This window comes from Microtus oregoni, unplaced genomic scaffold (assembly GCF_018167655.1).
Source record: "Microtus oregoni isolate MIOR12 unplaced genomic scaffold, Mior012 000011F_ref0000422, whole genome shotgun sequence".
Lineage (NCBI taxonomy): Eukaryota > Metazoa > Chordata > Mammalia > Rodentia > Cricetidae > Microtus > Microtus oregoni.
Window position 1 is genome coordinate 30598471 of NW_024543070.1, and position 16382 is coordinate 30614852.

General features: G+C 37.4%; 1 protein-coding gene across 6 annotated transcripts in view; it reads left to right on the plus strand.

Moving 5' to 3' along the window:
* LOC121453452 (nucleolar protein 4) overlaps window positions 1-16382 on the plus strand; it is a 350206-nt gene that overhangs the window by 308055 nt on the left and 25769 nt on the right. For all 6 annotated transcript variants that reach the window (XM_041660248.1, XM_041660243.1, XM_041660246.1 and 3 more), the window contains one exon: window positions 14033-14213. In XM_041660248.1, coding sequence (XP_041516182.1) covers window positions 14033-14213 — 181 coding nt within the window. The remainder of the gene's footprint in view (window positions 1-14032; window positions 14214-16382) is intronic.

Consider the following 16382-nt stretch of genomic DNA (forward strand, 5'->3'; position numbering starts at 1 on the left):
AATATTTGAGATGAATAGTTGACTTTTTATCATATATTATTATTTCCCCACTAAATGATGATGAATATCAACAATCCACTTAATGACCAAAACTTATCTGCACCACCTCTTAGGAATGTAGGTATTGTGTTCTCTTAACTGCTCTTCTTGTCTAGGGGTGACAGGAGACCCTGAAAAAATTGAGATAATGTTCAAGTCCTAAGAAAACTAGATATAGCTTTTGTTTTGCCATCTCTGTAATGTAAAACTTATCTGAAGTCCTGATTAGAATAGTTTGTGAGGCTGGACCATCTCAGGTAGCAGACTTGGAGTTGTTCTGAATGCAGAACTCTGAGGAAACTGCACCAGAGGCACTCTGAAAGGTTGCATCACCTAAACTACCCATTTTTATTGGTGCCTGGTCTCCTTGCTCTATAAACACACAAACTTTCAAAAATATGATACATATCTTTATTAACACAAATATGGACTATGCATTGTATACAAGTCAGCCAAAGGTGATCTTTTTTTAATATTTGTGCAGATAAAAGTCTTCTGCCAACTTTATAAGTTTGTTTGTACTGTATAACCAAACCTCTATCTGTGACATAAGTAGGGCATATAATAATTAGTTATGAGAACTCTGTAACCAACAAGATTTATTTTGTGTCATCCATCCTCAGAGCTGTTTTTTGTTGATGAATCAGAATATACATAAACCATTTTGTCATTTTCTAGGTTTATTTTTATATGTCTGTAGCCAAGATTTTCAGGGGTTCTCCCCCAATCAAATCTAATCTCTGTAAATTTTGAAGGAATCCATAGCCTTTCATTTCCTGTGAAAACAAAAGCATTATGTCTTCCCAAACACAATATATTTTCTGAATCCATATTAAAGTTAATATATTCCTAAGAAACTAGGCTGGTTTAATTCAGCAATTCATCTTACAATCCTATGTGTCTTAGTAACATTTTCTCATCAGCATTCAAAAAATTTAAAATCAATAAAACACTACACATGATCCAGATTCCCTGTGTATTTTCCATCTTTATGTGGCTTATGTTTATATTACTTTAGTCTTTCTTTAAAGACTTTACTTATTTTTATATTTTTACTGTGACTGTCTATACCAATTTTCTTTCTTTCTTAAGCACCTATACACATTGTTACATGTTTAAAGTTATTTTGTTTTGCTTTGGTTTGGTTTGTTGGTCTGGACTGATATTACTGTGTACTTGTAGGGTTCTCTAACCACATGAACTAATCCTTAAACTGTTAAGTAGCCGCTAAGCCATCAGCAGTGGTATTCTGGCTGTTGGCTCCATCCCCTCCTCAGCTCTGTGACAACTGACCCTTAAGCACAGCAGGCCTATCTGAGAGACATATTCAACTGTGAGCTTTGTTTAATCAAGGGCTGCATTCATCTGCACCATGTCTAAGAGTTTGGTGCCCACACTGTGGCAGGTATTCTATTTAGGTTGCTGTTTCTAGTTAGTGTGCTGCCAGCTGCTCCAGTGCTTTGCTGCACAGGAGTGCCTCTTAAAGAAGCTGCAATTGTTTTTGTTTGCTTGTTTTTCTCAGCTTTCTAAGGACTTATGTGAAAATTTAGACCTCATGTTGGGCACCATCTGTAGCTGGCATTTTCTTTGGACCATGAACAGCTCCCAGATAAAGACAAAGAGACTTGTTTTAACTATGCGTGCTCAAACTTAGCTTAGACTTGTCTCCTTTTTTAACTTAATTTAACTTTTTGTAATTCATCTGCCTTTTACCTCTGGACTTCTTACCTTTCTTATATTTTGTATATTTTACTTTCCTGCTTCCTCCATATCTGTCTGACTGGCCCCTGGCATCTCCCTATTGTGTCCTTTTCTTTCTTCCTAGAGGATAAATTCCTTGTCCAACTTACTCTCCCTGCCTGGAAGTCTCACCTGTACCTCCTCCCTTGATATTGGCTATTCAGTTTTTTTTTAATTAGGCCAATCAGGTGCCCTAGGCAGGAAAGATAAAAACAGCAACACATATTAACATAATTAAACAAATGTAACACATCTTTGCATAGTCAAACACATATTCTGAAACACTGCAGTGTGTCAGTGATACAGCTACTCAGAAAGGTGATTCAGGAGGATAACAAATTCAGGCCCTGCCAAGGCTGCAAAGTTAGTTGCAGGGTTAATTAAAGAACAGCTTGGGAAACATACTTAGATCCTTTCTCCAAATTTAATAAAACTTTAAAGATGGGGAGCTGGTGATGTAGCTCAGTCTGGAGTGGTTGCCTAAACCACTCTAGTGTGTGCAAAACTCTAGGTTTAATTGCAACACTATGAAAATGACTGAATGAGTGGAACCTTAAATTTTATCTTAAAAATATTATACCTTGATAAAATGGTCACTCTTCCTCTCAAATTTGTCACTTTGTTTTCTCTTCTTTGTTTCAATGTTGCGTTTAAATACCACCAACTACTCAGTGCTCTCCTAATTGATCTCACTGTCTTGTTAATCCACACACCAAGGCATTTATAGATCAGACCTGCCATTTGCATTCCAAAGATTCACCTTTCCATGGCATCGATCAAGTCTTTAATCTTTGGCTTTTCCATCCCATTAGATGGGAGTCTTCCAAATAGTGGTGTGGTGCTATGCCCAGTACTTTGGTCTGTGTCTAGAAAGTCACTGTGCTCCATCTTTGCAAGGTTCTCCTACAGAGAATGTGCGGTGGCTTTGCCATAAGTGGCTGTTGTTTATCCCTGATAGCCAGCGTTAGTGTCAGTTCATCACATTTTTGCTGAGGGCTGAGGTCAGTGCAGGCTCTTTTGTTGTTGGTTTAGTCTCTGTGAGCTCCTATGAGGGACTCATAACAATAGGAGGAAGCAAGAACTGTCTCTGACCTTTTCATTGGCTTTTGGGACACTCTTCCTCATATTGAGTCACCTTGCTTATTGTTATTACAAAGGGAGGTTCTTAGTCTTACTGTAACCCAATATGCCATGTTGTGTTGATATCCATGGAGGACTGCCCCTTTATGAATAGAAAAGGAAAAGTAGTGAATGGGGTATGGGGCAGAGAAGAGGTGTGGGGAGGAGAGCCTGGAAGGGGAGGAAGGATGAGAAAACTGTAGTCAGGATGTAAAACAAATACATTTATTTAGAAATGAATGTCAGTTTGTAAACTTCAGTAACTTACATTATCATTGTGATATACAATGCAATCTTTGAGTTTTTTATTGTTTTTGTTGAGCTATATTTTTTTCTCTGCTCCCCTTTCTTTCTCTCCCCTTCCCTTCTACCCTCTCCCATGGTCCCATGCTCCCAATTTACTCAGGAGATCTTGTCTTTTACTACTTCCCGTGTAGATTACATTTATGATGTATGTCTCTCTTAGGGTGCTCCCTGTTATCTAGGTTCTCTGAGTTTGTGATTTGTAAGCTGCAGGGATTATACTTGCACTAGAATTTAGGAGGCTTTCATAATACTTCACAGCACAAACAACACTCCTACACACAAAAAAATGATATCTAAGGACCACAAGCTTAGAATAAACATGACTATATTGCTTGCTGGCTGCCTTGACACTCAGAAAACAAAAACAAAAACAAAACCACTGGTATTCTAAAACCTTAAAAGACAGAAATACATCTCCCAAACGAATCACTGAGGCATGCTTTGCAAGGGGCTAAGTGCATAGGTGTGGGTAAGTTATAGGGTCAGGTAGATGATGGAGGAAGGTCATTGGCTAATAAAGGAACTGCCTTGGCCCATTTTATTGGTTAGAAGATAGGTGGGAGGAGAAAACAGAACAGGATACTGGGAGGAAGAGGAAGTGAGCTCAGAATCTCGACAGCTCTCCTCTCGGGAGCAGACGCTTGAGAGAGACACCATGCTCCTGGCTCCTGGGCAGAGGCACGCTATGAAGCTCTGACCCAGGATGAACTAGGCTAGAATCTCCCCGGTAAGCGCATCTTGGGGTGCTACACACAGATGATTAGAAATGGGCTAAATTAATATGTGAGAATTAGCCTAGATAGAAATGGGCCAAGCAGAGATTAAACGAATACAGTTTGTGTGTTGTTATTTCGGGCATAAGCTAGCCGAGCAGGCGGCTGGGGTGTTGGGGAAGCAGCCCTGCCGCCCAAATTTCTACAGGTAGAGGCAAGTGAAGCTGGCAGAGTTAAAAAGAAAGCATCAGTGTGACAGAAAGGAGGCTTTGGGAGGGTCTGTCAGACAGAATCCAAACTAGTCAATGCAGAAGCACAGCATCTGCCAGCCTGTTGTGGTATGTCAAGAGAGGAAAGCAGTAAATGCTATCTCAGACACAAGCCCCTGCCAGCCTGTGGCATGTCAAGAGAAGACAGCAGTGAATGCTATTTCGGGCACGAGCACCTCTGACCTCTCCACTCTTTGTGGTGAATGACACCAATGTCAGCAAGTATATGGAGCTGAACAGGTTCATAGTGATTATGTGCCCAGAAATCAAAAGCAGAGAGTTTGTCTGGATGGGACAAATTACTTAAGAGCAAGGTAAAAATAATTGTATCAGAAAACATTGTTACAAAAAAAACCTAAATTGAAATTCTATCCTTATATGAACCAATTATACCAAAAATATATTCAAAGGTCTTTGTATATGGAGGTCTTCTATCTACTGTAGAATATATTTCTGTGTAGTTTGGGCCAATGAGGACACGTGTGTACATGTATGTGAACATAGACACATGTGAAGACACACTGATGTACATGTGAAGACAAACTGATGTACATGGAAGTGATCTTTTATGACTTCAAACTAATCTTTTTTATCATTGTGTTTTAGTTTTTTTGATTCATGTACAATTCTTAGAAATAAATTCCCTCTTGGACACGCATTTTCAATTGCTTTGACACTTTATCCAATTTTATTTTATTATTAGATGTTCTCTCTGTTGGAAATAATTTCTGTGCTCAACATATTTCATTTCTTCCCCCATATTCACACAGGTCTTCTGAAGGTAGGGAGCCGGTCTGTTTTACTTGCTGATTGATAGGCACACAGCATGTAATTAAGTGCTTAGTCTAGTAACTGGAAGGCATTCACAGAACATTACTTAAAGTTTTCAGTTGCAAATTAAGTTATATCATAAAAAAATACTCTTAATTCTAGATAGGAGATCCTTAAAAGATGCTATTGGATAGGACATGGGTCTCTAAAACAGACTACCAGATAGAACTGAACGTATCAGTGGTCAAGCAATAGAGTTCAGAGAGCAGAATAAGTTATGCCTGGGAATGGGAAAGTGAAAAGACAAGGGGAACCTAGACATACTGTCTGGTCAGATATTCATGGGGTCGGAATGTAGCCATATCCTGCAGGTAGTTCAAAATGTAGGCCTGAGCAAAGGTCTCCCTCACGGACTTAGGCTTAGAGATCCTTGCTGAAAATCAGTGGATACTGACAAAAGCAGAGATACAACTTGGCAAGGGCATTATAGAGATTGGAGACTTCTAGAAAAACAAAATGGAAGGAAGAGAGTTGCTCATTATTCCAGAAGACGTAGAGTATATGATCCAAATCTCAAGGGGGCATGGAGAGAACTGCTGCTTACTAAATTCAAGATTTATTTATTTCATGTTATATATATATATATATATATATGTTAAATATAACAAAGAATTCCTATAAATGACCATTGTTGACAAATGGGTTTGTTGCAAATGGAAATAAAACTATTAACTGTGCATCTTACATATAAAGCAATGTAGTACCAGTAACGTTTATCTTCTAACTATAACATTAAAACCATAACATCCTACATTCATAACCAATGTGCTAAGTCAGATGTTTCACATAAACAGAGGAAACAATACTTATTAAAGTAGGAACGTTAGCCAAGAGCTCAGGTCTGAATGTCCACCTAACACACACTCAGGCTTAAACAGTGGGCTTTAAATTCATCACCAGATTATTTATTTTTTGACCATCGTGTGAGTCCTCATACATGTTCCTTTTAAAATCGAATTTCACATTAGTATAAAAATCATTATCCCTCAGTAATTCAGGCTTTACTGTATTGATGGTTTTCTAATTACCTTACTTTGACTGCTTCGTAATTAACGTATTTGAAGTGCCAAAAATGGGTGGGTGATTTTTACACCCAGTTTGAATTACAATAATCTATAAGCTTTTTTCCAATGTGTGGAAATTAAGATCTCAGTTACACAGTCCTTTCAAGATACACATTCCCCACGGGAGTATGTTTATTGTGTGAACCTCATGTTCATCAAAGGTAGCTGTGAAAAGATCCATTCTGTAGAGTGACATTAGGAGGGATTGTGTTCCGTTCTGCTTACTCAGCCATGCTGGCACACCTGTCTCTAATTTTGAAACTACCAAAGATTACTTCACAGCATCAGAGCTCAAATAACATCGTTAGTCAGGATTTCCTACCTGTTCAGGAAAAAGAAATGAAAAGATTAACATTGTCTGTCATCTCTGGGTTTTGCATTTTTCACATATCTGTCCACTGAATGAGTTTTTCTTGTCAGTAGTAAGAATTCTCAGAGTCACACTAAGTGAGTGCTGCCATAAATAAGTCATGTCTGGGAGCCACCATTACCTCGTAAGCCATCTCCCTGGTTCAAAAGGTAGTTTTCAATCAGTAGAGTCCAGCTTCAGATAAAATGATGGCTTTGTCGATATTTTGAGGCTTTCACAATGTACATTCTAATAAAGAAAAAAAAACCTACTGTATTACTAGGATAAATCACCTCTTCTCCCTAAAATGTAGTGAGGATTAATGTTAAAAATACCCACTGTTACCAAAAGATTTCTGTGATAAGAAATTCTGCATTTGACACAAAAAAAAACTACCAGCTAAAATGACTTGCAGTCTATTTTTCTCAATCTCAAAGGAATTATCTTTAAAATCTTTACTTTGGCCAATATAGCAAGAACTGACCTACATAGCAAGATTTATTTATTTAAGTGCAGAAACTTGATCAGTCACTAAGGAGCAAAATGTAACATATGTGTTGGAAACTGCTAGCAATTCAACTTCATGTGCACGCAGGAGACTTACCTTTTGGCAACTGTGCACTCTGCCAGTTTCTTCCTGAGAGACAGCCATCAACTATAATTTGGTTGAGGTTTGTGCTAAAATATTTATTTTGTATTTTTGAAGCCAATGAGTCTTAAATTTTTGTTTTACACATACACACATACAAACACACAATTCACAAAACATTGTTATTATTTTGGACTTTTAGTTCTTAAGTTGTTTTGTGTATTTTATACAGACCCATCATATATATAAGAAGCAGAATAAATTCTTAACTACATGATCTACACAGCATATAATTTTAATAAGTATATAAAGTAATAGATTTCCATGTGGTATTTTCATGAATGTTTACTTTGGGGATACATCCTCCTCCCTTCCCCCCATGTCCTTGACCGCTCCCCAGTGTTCTGACTTTAGTACTTTCTTTTCTATGTTTATGGAGGTTAATATCTAAAATATGTAAGGAACTGAAAAAAGATTAAAATATAAAAATACCTTTCAACATATTGGCCAATAATTTTCAGAAAAATAGAAATACAATGGCTGATAAACAATTTTAAAAGTGCTTGGCATCCTTAGATATTAAGGAAGTAGAATTAAAATTTCTTTGAGCTGGGAGGTGTTGGTACACATCTTTAATCCCAGCACTTAAATGGTACCATTTATTATGATGAGATGATTGAAATTTAATTACTTTAAATATAAAATATACTGACTCTCAAAACCCTGATATGAGCCATATCTCAAAACTGACTCCTCCTACTTGAAATGTTTCACTCTTTGATTGGCAGTTCCTTGTTTCTTTTCTCCCCAATCCTCATACGCCCTCTGACCATCATGCTACCTCCATTTTCTTAAAGCAGTGTTAATAGTTTCTACTTATATCAGGATATGTTATTGCTCATGAAATCATGTATGTAGGTGTGTTTAAATAACTCTATAGAAAAAAATATCAGAAAAAAAACTCAAAAGGTTTGGTGAATCTCTGGATGTTGCTATCCTCCAAAGAGTTTGGTTTCTTAGATCAGAAATAAATATAATCAGCCTGGCGGTGGTGACACACACCTTTAATCCCAGCACTCGGGAAGCAGAGGCAAGCGGATCTTTGTGAGTTCGAGGCCAGGCTGGTCTATAGAGCTAGTTCCAGGACAGGCACCAAAGTTACAGAGCAACCTTGTCTCAAAAAAACAAAACAAAACAAAACAAAAAAACATAAAAGAAAAAGAATTGCATATAATCAATTCTTATCATCACACGATATGAAGTTCATCCAAATGTGGCTTTCAATAGTGTCTGTCTGTGTTGCGTGGGGAGAATTTTGAAGTCTTGGCATCTTAACCATTTAAAGCCCTAAAGAAAAGAATATGGAATCCCTCTAAGTGCTTGCAAGCCATCAATTTCGGAGTATTGGCCTGTTTGAGCCAGGTGAGTTTGTAAGGTTGAACTTAGTTGATGTCATCAAAGGCCTCCCATCATCCTCCATTATTACATGTTTAGTCATTAGCAGTGCAGAACATTTTCAGTAGCGCTCTGGTTCTCTCTTAACCTCACTGGAAACTCTGCAATGTACACAGTTCTGGAGTGCCCTCAACTGTGAGAGAGAAGCTTTTAGAAGGGAGAAGTATTTCCAGTGGCTTGGACATGAAGCCAGGGAGGAATTTAAATTATGTATTTTAAGTAAAAATGTTCTGTCATGCAAACTGCAAAGAACATATAGGGACACTAGAAATCTGCAATCAGCTTATAGAAAATGGGGGAAAAGTGAAGCCTGCATTATGCCTGCGAGTTTACTGCTCTGTAGCAAAAACATCATATGTGGCTTAATTCAAGGTTCTTTGTTTACAAAAGGTGAATCAATAATGCCTTCCTCTTTACACACCCCATGATGTTCTAAAAATATGGTTCCGTGTTCTAGGAGAAGAGTTTTGCAAATTCCATGGTGATATATATAAAAACAGTGACAAGGAAACATAGATGGGGTGTGACTTATACTGACTCCACCCCTAATCTAATTGGTGTATTCTGCTTGTCTTTATAGACAAAGTTGTCATCAAATTAAAGAACACTTGGTAAATACATTAAATTAAATAAAAAATTCTGGAAGTCTTGAAAGAGGAAGTTAATCTAATGTTACCTTTTCAAGGCCACATTTATTTATTTAAGGAAGAAAGGAAGGAAGGAAGGAAAAAGAAAGAAAGAAAGAAAGAAAGAAAGAAGAAAAACCTGTTGTTGGACCCTTAGAAGGAATCAATTAACTTTCAGTTAAAGAGAGAATTTGTCTGTGGAAGGTAATAAGTAAAAATGTCCTTATGTGTCTGAGGGTATTAGGACTCTGTCTGTGTGGTCCATCAAGGAACCCTAAAACAACTGCATACCTCAATAAGACTCTGACCAGTTTCTGGGTGGAACGGAGAAGTTCAAAGGACGTGTCACGGCCTGACAGCTGATAGTTAAGTCCCTTCTCCAGCCCACCCCAATCTTGCCCTCCTTGGAAAAGTAAACGCCCATCCACTTATAAGTCCATTTTGCACATGAAATGTAAATGTATATTCAACTTGAAGGTAGGAGGGAGATATAAACAGATGGTGCCAGAGTCTAACGGTAAAGGTAAATGAAAATACTTCTTTTTCCATTGAATATTTGTAATCAAAATATGTGTTTGTGAAAAAGAGAGAAGAGAGGAGAGGAGAGGAGAGGAGAGGAGAGGAGAGGAGAGGAGAGGAGAGGAGAGGAGAGGGGGGTATGAATTGTCTTGATCATTGCTTGTGGTCATTTAATTGTTGTTCCTTATTTTTATGTATTACACGTTTTGAAATATTTCTAACAAAAAAGAGGGTTAATCATTTTTCTTGTAGATTAACTAAATGTATTTCACTGTGTAGATATGCACCTTTGTAGCATGTTAATTTGGCCCTCTTTTGAAAACAGCCTTCATAGGCACTCTGGCTGTACTGGTAGTTATGGAAGTGCTGAGCACTCACTATTAAAATATTAATTATTTGAAGATCATGACAAAGATAAAACATGACTCCAGGGCATCTATGTACCTTTAATGTCACTAAAATATTCTCTCTTTGAAAATGATTATTTCTCAAGACAAAAACATGAATTAACTCTCATTAAACTTTCGTCCAAAAGACACTGCAGAACATATTTTATTGGCAGATTTGTATGTTTTATTTCTCTAGGTCTAGTGGATTGCCAAAACACTAACAATGCAAATCTTTGTTTGAATGCAAATAATCCCTAGAAAGTTGGCTTTGCTTATTAATGGAATTAATTTTATGCCTTCACAGTACAGCTATAGCAGTTTGGAACAACAGTTAATAAAGAAAGAGTCAAAATTTTAAAATAGTACACTTAATAATACAAATTAATTCTATCTTACAAAGAAGGCATAAGGAAACAGTGTGAAAATAATGTCTCTTCTTTTACAAAACAAGAGCCTCTCTGGTGAGTGAATCTTCCTGTCTCAGGAGAGCAGTCACATTCCCTAAAACTAGAAGCCCAGATTATTTACACCACATGAGTGGTAGAACTGAGGCTCACCTTCACAGGTACCCCAAAAACAGAGAACATCCTAGCGTCTTTGAGACTTCAATAGATAAGTCTTTGCAGAAGGAATATATTAGAGCAGTCATTTCCATAACGCTTTGATGCAGTCACTTGGTGAGTTCAGAGTGAAATAAAGCTGTTAATCAGGCTACCAAGAAAGGATGTGGTATAGCCCATGCTATTATCCTACAACTCATAACCTCACGGAGACTCTCAGATGGTTTCCCTAAACACTAGTCAAATTCCATAGAGACCAGTTTAAAAATATAATACTTTTAGAGAAAATAGATGTATGCATGAAAATTAATGTGACTGTATTACTTGATTTTCATTTTTATAACAAAATCCCAAAGGTAGTATAAGATTATTTACCTCACACATGGACAGGATGGCTTGCACTCAAGTGCATATGTTGTTTTGGGCATATGATAGGATTGCCTGAGTCACAAGGAGTGAGAAAACAAGGCAAAATAAAGCCATTTACATCCTGAACCATATAACAAAAGAATAGCCAGGGAAGGGTGACCATGATCCTTGGGAATTCAACAACCAACTTCTTCAGCATGCAAACATCTTAGATCCATCTATTGATCCTCTGGTGAGCTTTAATAAGCTCAAGCTCGGGACATATATGCCACATTTATGTTAGTATGGAAGAATCACTGTGAACAGGTGGAGGATATATGGTCTGAACTTCTTTAGACCAGTGTATCAGACCTTATAGTATTTGATATTTTTTAATATTTGCATAGAATACTGATTGAATGTTTAAATTCTTAAATGATTTTTAAAAATGTAAAATGATCAAAGTCCCCACTCACAAAATAAAAAAAAATGTTAGCATCACTCAGCCACTCAGTTTTGAATTTCAAGGAGTTTTTTTTTTTTTATTTGAGATTGCGTATAGATAGTCCTATGCCCATAAAGAGATGCTAGCACACCTACACAGGAAACCATTTCACAGGAAAGACAGAAGGACTGATGAATCAAATATGAGATACACCAAGATCTTAATGATTTCAATCCCTCTGCAAACCCAGTTTGCCCAATGACAACTGCTTATATGCTCCTAACATTGATTCATTGATGAGGCTTGTTCACAACATCACTGTTATTAGACAATTGCCTGGGTTTATTTAAAACTCTCAGTTATCAGAGGTGAGGCTCATGATCCCATATTCTTTTCTACAGACAGCCAGAGTCTGAAACCTACCTTCTCTGGGTGATTTTCCATTAGTAAACATTAAAATTATTAAACTACAACTACCAGCTGGAGAGTCAGGAGAGCAGAGCTGTTGGCCTTGCTCTTTTCTTGACTTGACAGTTTCTTCCAAAAAATGCTATTCTAAGGTAATACACCCTCTCATGGGTTCTGTAGTTCAAATGGCAAACTTTGAAGTTGCACCCCAACATTCTAATTGTATACCAATTTAGATCATCCATGTTTTCATTAGAAAAATTTCAGAGAATCATTTTATTATTTTTAAAAATAGTCATACTTAGTAAATAGATAACAGTAAAAATTCAAAATTCATGTTGTATAATATTTTTCCATTTCTTCTCTATTATTTTTTACTTTGAAAGTCAGTCAATAGTATTACAGTACCATTTAGATTGGGAAGTCATAAAGTTTCAATTCTCTCTTATAATGTTATTGTAAATAAAGATAAAAGTTGTAGATCATGTAGCCCTTACCTATGGCTGAGTGGAACGGATTCATTTGAGCTGAGTCCATTGCCCTGCACAGGAACAGAATCATGCCAAGTTTCATCCTAGGAAAGACGAGCAACCAATATAATATAGCTCAGATAGAGAACAATGTTATTCCTCATTTCCCTTTTGTAGCACCTGGAAAAGATCTGACAGTTATATGATCTACTCAAGGTCTACTTTACTCCAATTTAAAGCCATGCAAAACACTCCTGATTATGAAAAATCCACTCCTAATATTTAATAGAAATCAATTGATAGAAATATTCCTTGTTGAAAATGAAAGAAGTCTAGGGATATAGCTTGGTGGTGAAGACCTTGTCTTGATCACTGAAGATCATTCCTGATATGGAAGAGTGAAGAGAAGAATACATCAAAAGAAATATAAATAATACATGCGGAGCCAGGAGGTGGTGGTGCATGCCTTGAATCCCTCTACTTGGGAAGGAGAGGCAGGAGAATCTCTGTGAATTTGAGGCCAGCCTAATCTACAGAGTGAGTTCCAGGAAAGCCAAGGGTATACAGAAAAAACCCTGTCTCGAAAAAAATCAAATAATAATAATGATGATGATGATGATGATGATAAGGCAAGTGAAATTAAACTATTCATATTGAATATATTTTAGGTTTTATAAACTCATAAAGAGAAAATCAATATATTTGGTTATTTAAAATATACCATTTATTACAAAGTTAATTTCTTATTCCCTTACAACATTTTCAATGGGATAAAGGTAGTTTCATGGACATTGGTGAATGTGTATGCAGACATAAGAACGAAAAACTAAAGGACCTGGGTGTTTACTTAGATCTTTGTCAGGCTCCTGTAATGGTAGCAACAGGCCTAGTGTAGAGGTGGTACTCACTCAACAGGCCTAGTGCAGAGGTAGTACTAAATAAAAATTGATGTTTTTCAACCATAAAATAAAAATGGAATAAGAGAAAAGGAAGAATCAGAGAAGGAAATAAGGAAAAAATGTAAGGAAGGAAGAGGAGAGGAAGTGAGCAAGCAAAACAAATGATCAGATTTTGTTGAATATGTATAATCTTCCACTGTAATCTTTCTGTGAATTTTGAGTCCTGCGTGTGGCTTCAAGTTGTTTACTATTAATTAAAAGCCACCCTCTCTCCCAGTCACTTCCCCAGTATCAGGAGAGAAATGTTAAGCATAGATCCCAGGTCCATGCTCCTACTTCTCCATACAATGAAACCCTGTTCCCCCAGCCTGACTCCAGGCAGACTTGGGTACCACCATTGTCCCTCACCCATCTGTGCCTTTGACTTCTCAGTCATCTCCCATGCAGCATCTACTCTATCACAGCCCACTCGTTCACTTAAGAACTGGCCCTGGGCCTCATCAGTTTATAGTATTGTGAGGGATTCCTTTTTTCAAGGGTGAATAGGATTCCACTGTGTGTGTGTCCCTTGTTTTCTCTGGCCAATCACTTGCCAGTGGTTCTTTAGGCGACTTCTACCCTCTTAGTGCTTGTTGCTTGAAGCATTCTCCATCATTTTTAATTTATTTGGAAACTGTCAGGTTTTCTGTCTATAGCCTGTCCACATTGTTGCCTGGCTCTTTATCATTATTATTATTACTATTAATGTTTATCAAAGGTGAAAAATATGCACATGAACTTAATGTTCACTGTATGGACTTTTCTTACTTAGTGCAACTGTGTGTCTGGAATTGAGTGTGTGCAGGGTGAAGTATCACAGAAACGTCACAGTGATGGAATGCTGTTTTATTACAGGATGAAGCTACTCCTGCTGACAAACAGTGCAAGCCTGAGGCAGCCCAGGCCACCTACTCAACATCTAGTGTTCCAGGCTCACAGGAGGTATTGTACATCAATGGCAATGGGACCTACAGTTACCATAGTTACCGAGGGCTAGGAGGAGGACTGCTAAACCTGAATGACACTTCTAGTAGTGGTGAGTCTTCACAGCAGATTGCATTTTGCACGTTCTTTTGGGGCTGGTTTATTTTCTAAACCTGAAAGAAGAAAATGGTTAGACTGTTATAAGGACTAGTCAGTGACAGGACTAGTCAGTGACAGTGAAAACAAGGCTATTTGAAAACACAACATTCGTCTCTCTACCTAGATACCTCTCTATATTGTTACAGCTTCTGTAAGCAGCAGCAGGATTGTTCAGTTGAATGATTGCTGTTTGATATTGACAAAAAATTCAAGTAGAATAAGAGCAGTTTTTCACAAGTAGCGATTCCCTCTGCCTCTGGTGTTATAAGGTACAGTTTGTCAAGAATGATTCAGTAGTTCATAGAGCCTTGTGATTTAAGAGAATTTAAAGCATTTGGAACTTTATGGAATGTGCACGATTTTACTAAAAACACATGGACTAAAACAACAAGCAAAAGCCACCATGCCTCCTCAGCTGTAGATTAGGAACAATGACGATCTCTCACCAGTGAGCGATGCCTCGAGCCAGCTCCTGTTTGCTCATGCTTTCAGAATTCCTTGCATCTGTGTGTCACAGCATCTCTCAATGAATCAGAGATGAAAATATTTGATATAGAAATAAGTAATTCTTGATTTCCTAATAACCTCTGGCAGTGGGCTTCTGGTTGGTGCAGAAAAGTTTCTGGAGTCTTTTTGCAGGCCAGATCTAGAAAGCCTGGGCTAAGTTTAGTTGAGTCTTGCCCGCCCCAGCCACATGATGTTGAGTGGAGATGTTCCAAACTGGAAAGTTATCAGTTATTTGTACTAGAAAAGGTGAATAAGTCATTGATACATTCTTTAAAATTAAAACCATAATGTGCTTAGTTTAATATCGTGCAACTATTAAAACAGTTTGTACAATGATGGTTAGCATTCGCCCAATCCTTCTTCCGGTTCTCAGGCTGTGCACCCCCATCACAATGCCCCCTAAGCCATAGCAGGGAGTAGGAAGTCATGTTTTGAGCTGAGTCCTTAGTTGTGCCTTCTTCTTTGCATCCTTGCAGTCATGGTTCTCTTTGTTCCCCATTGTTCACTGCAAGGACAGGATCCTCTGATCAAGGCTGAGAGTTATTTTTTTCTGTGGGTGCAAATGCTTTGCTTTGAGGTGTGACCTTGTCGATGGCTTGATATCTCTGCTTTTATTATTCACAACATTGTTCTTGGTCTCTATTGATGTTCCTTGTTTGAAAGTTAATGTCACCAAATTCTAGTTATTTCTATAATATCTGCAAAAGAAAATGCTAACTTGGAATCCCTTGGTAGTAGTAATGAAATAAAAAGAAGTGAACCAAACAAAACTTCAGTATGTAATGACATGTGAAACTAAAATAAACTGAGATGATTTTATTCCTACACAACAAGAATCATTTATCTATGCTCCATAAATGGCTAAATTGTGTTATGGGACAATACAAAGGGAAAATATGAAGCCTCTTGCTATTAGTTAATTAAGAACCTCAAGACATGGATGACAGAGAAGCAGCCCACTGTGCTCCCAGACTTCACAAGTTCTGTCCTATATTATGATATTTGTCTGAATTAAGAGGCTGTTATTAAAAATACAGAGAGATCCTCATGGGAGAACTGTATTGTGTACAAAGACCAAGAAGGAAACCTCACAGGATTTCAGAAGGATGTTGTTGCTGTAGCTGTTGTTGCTGTTTTGAGACAAGGCCAGTCAGGTAGTTGAACTTTACCTTAGAATTGTAACAGTAAAGTTTTTCTTACATTTCATCTGATTCTCAAAAGAGAACACATTGTCTTTCAAATAAAAACAAAGAAAATAAAACAAAAGTAGAGTCAAGTCTGGACAGATGATGTAACCAGTGAATTTTCCTATGTGTGTTTTTTTTAACTGTTGTTGGAAGAAATAGCATTGTTTCACTCTCCTGCCTCAGAACAAGCCTCCTGAGTTTCTTTCACCTGATGCTTCCTCTCTAACGTGAATTGTTGCTCACCCTTTAAGTCTATGAATTAGAACTCCTAGGTGTAGTTGTATACCCTCAGAAAACTCTTGAATTTCTCCTGATATATATATATATCACACAGTGAACGTGTGTGCATGCACACACACACACACACACACACACACACACACACACACAATCACCTTGGTGTCTATCCCTCAGTGATTATTGATGTT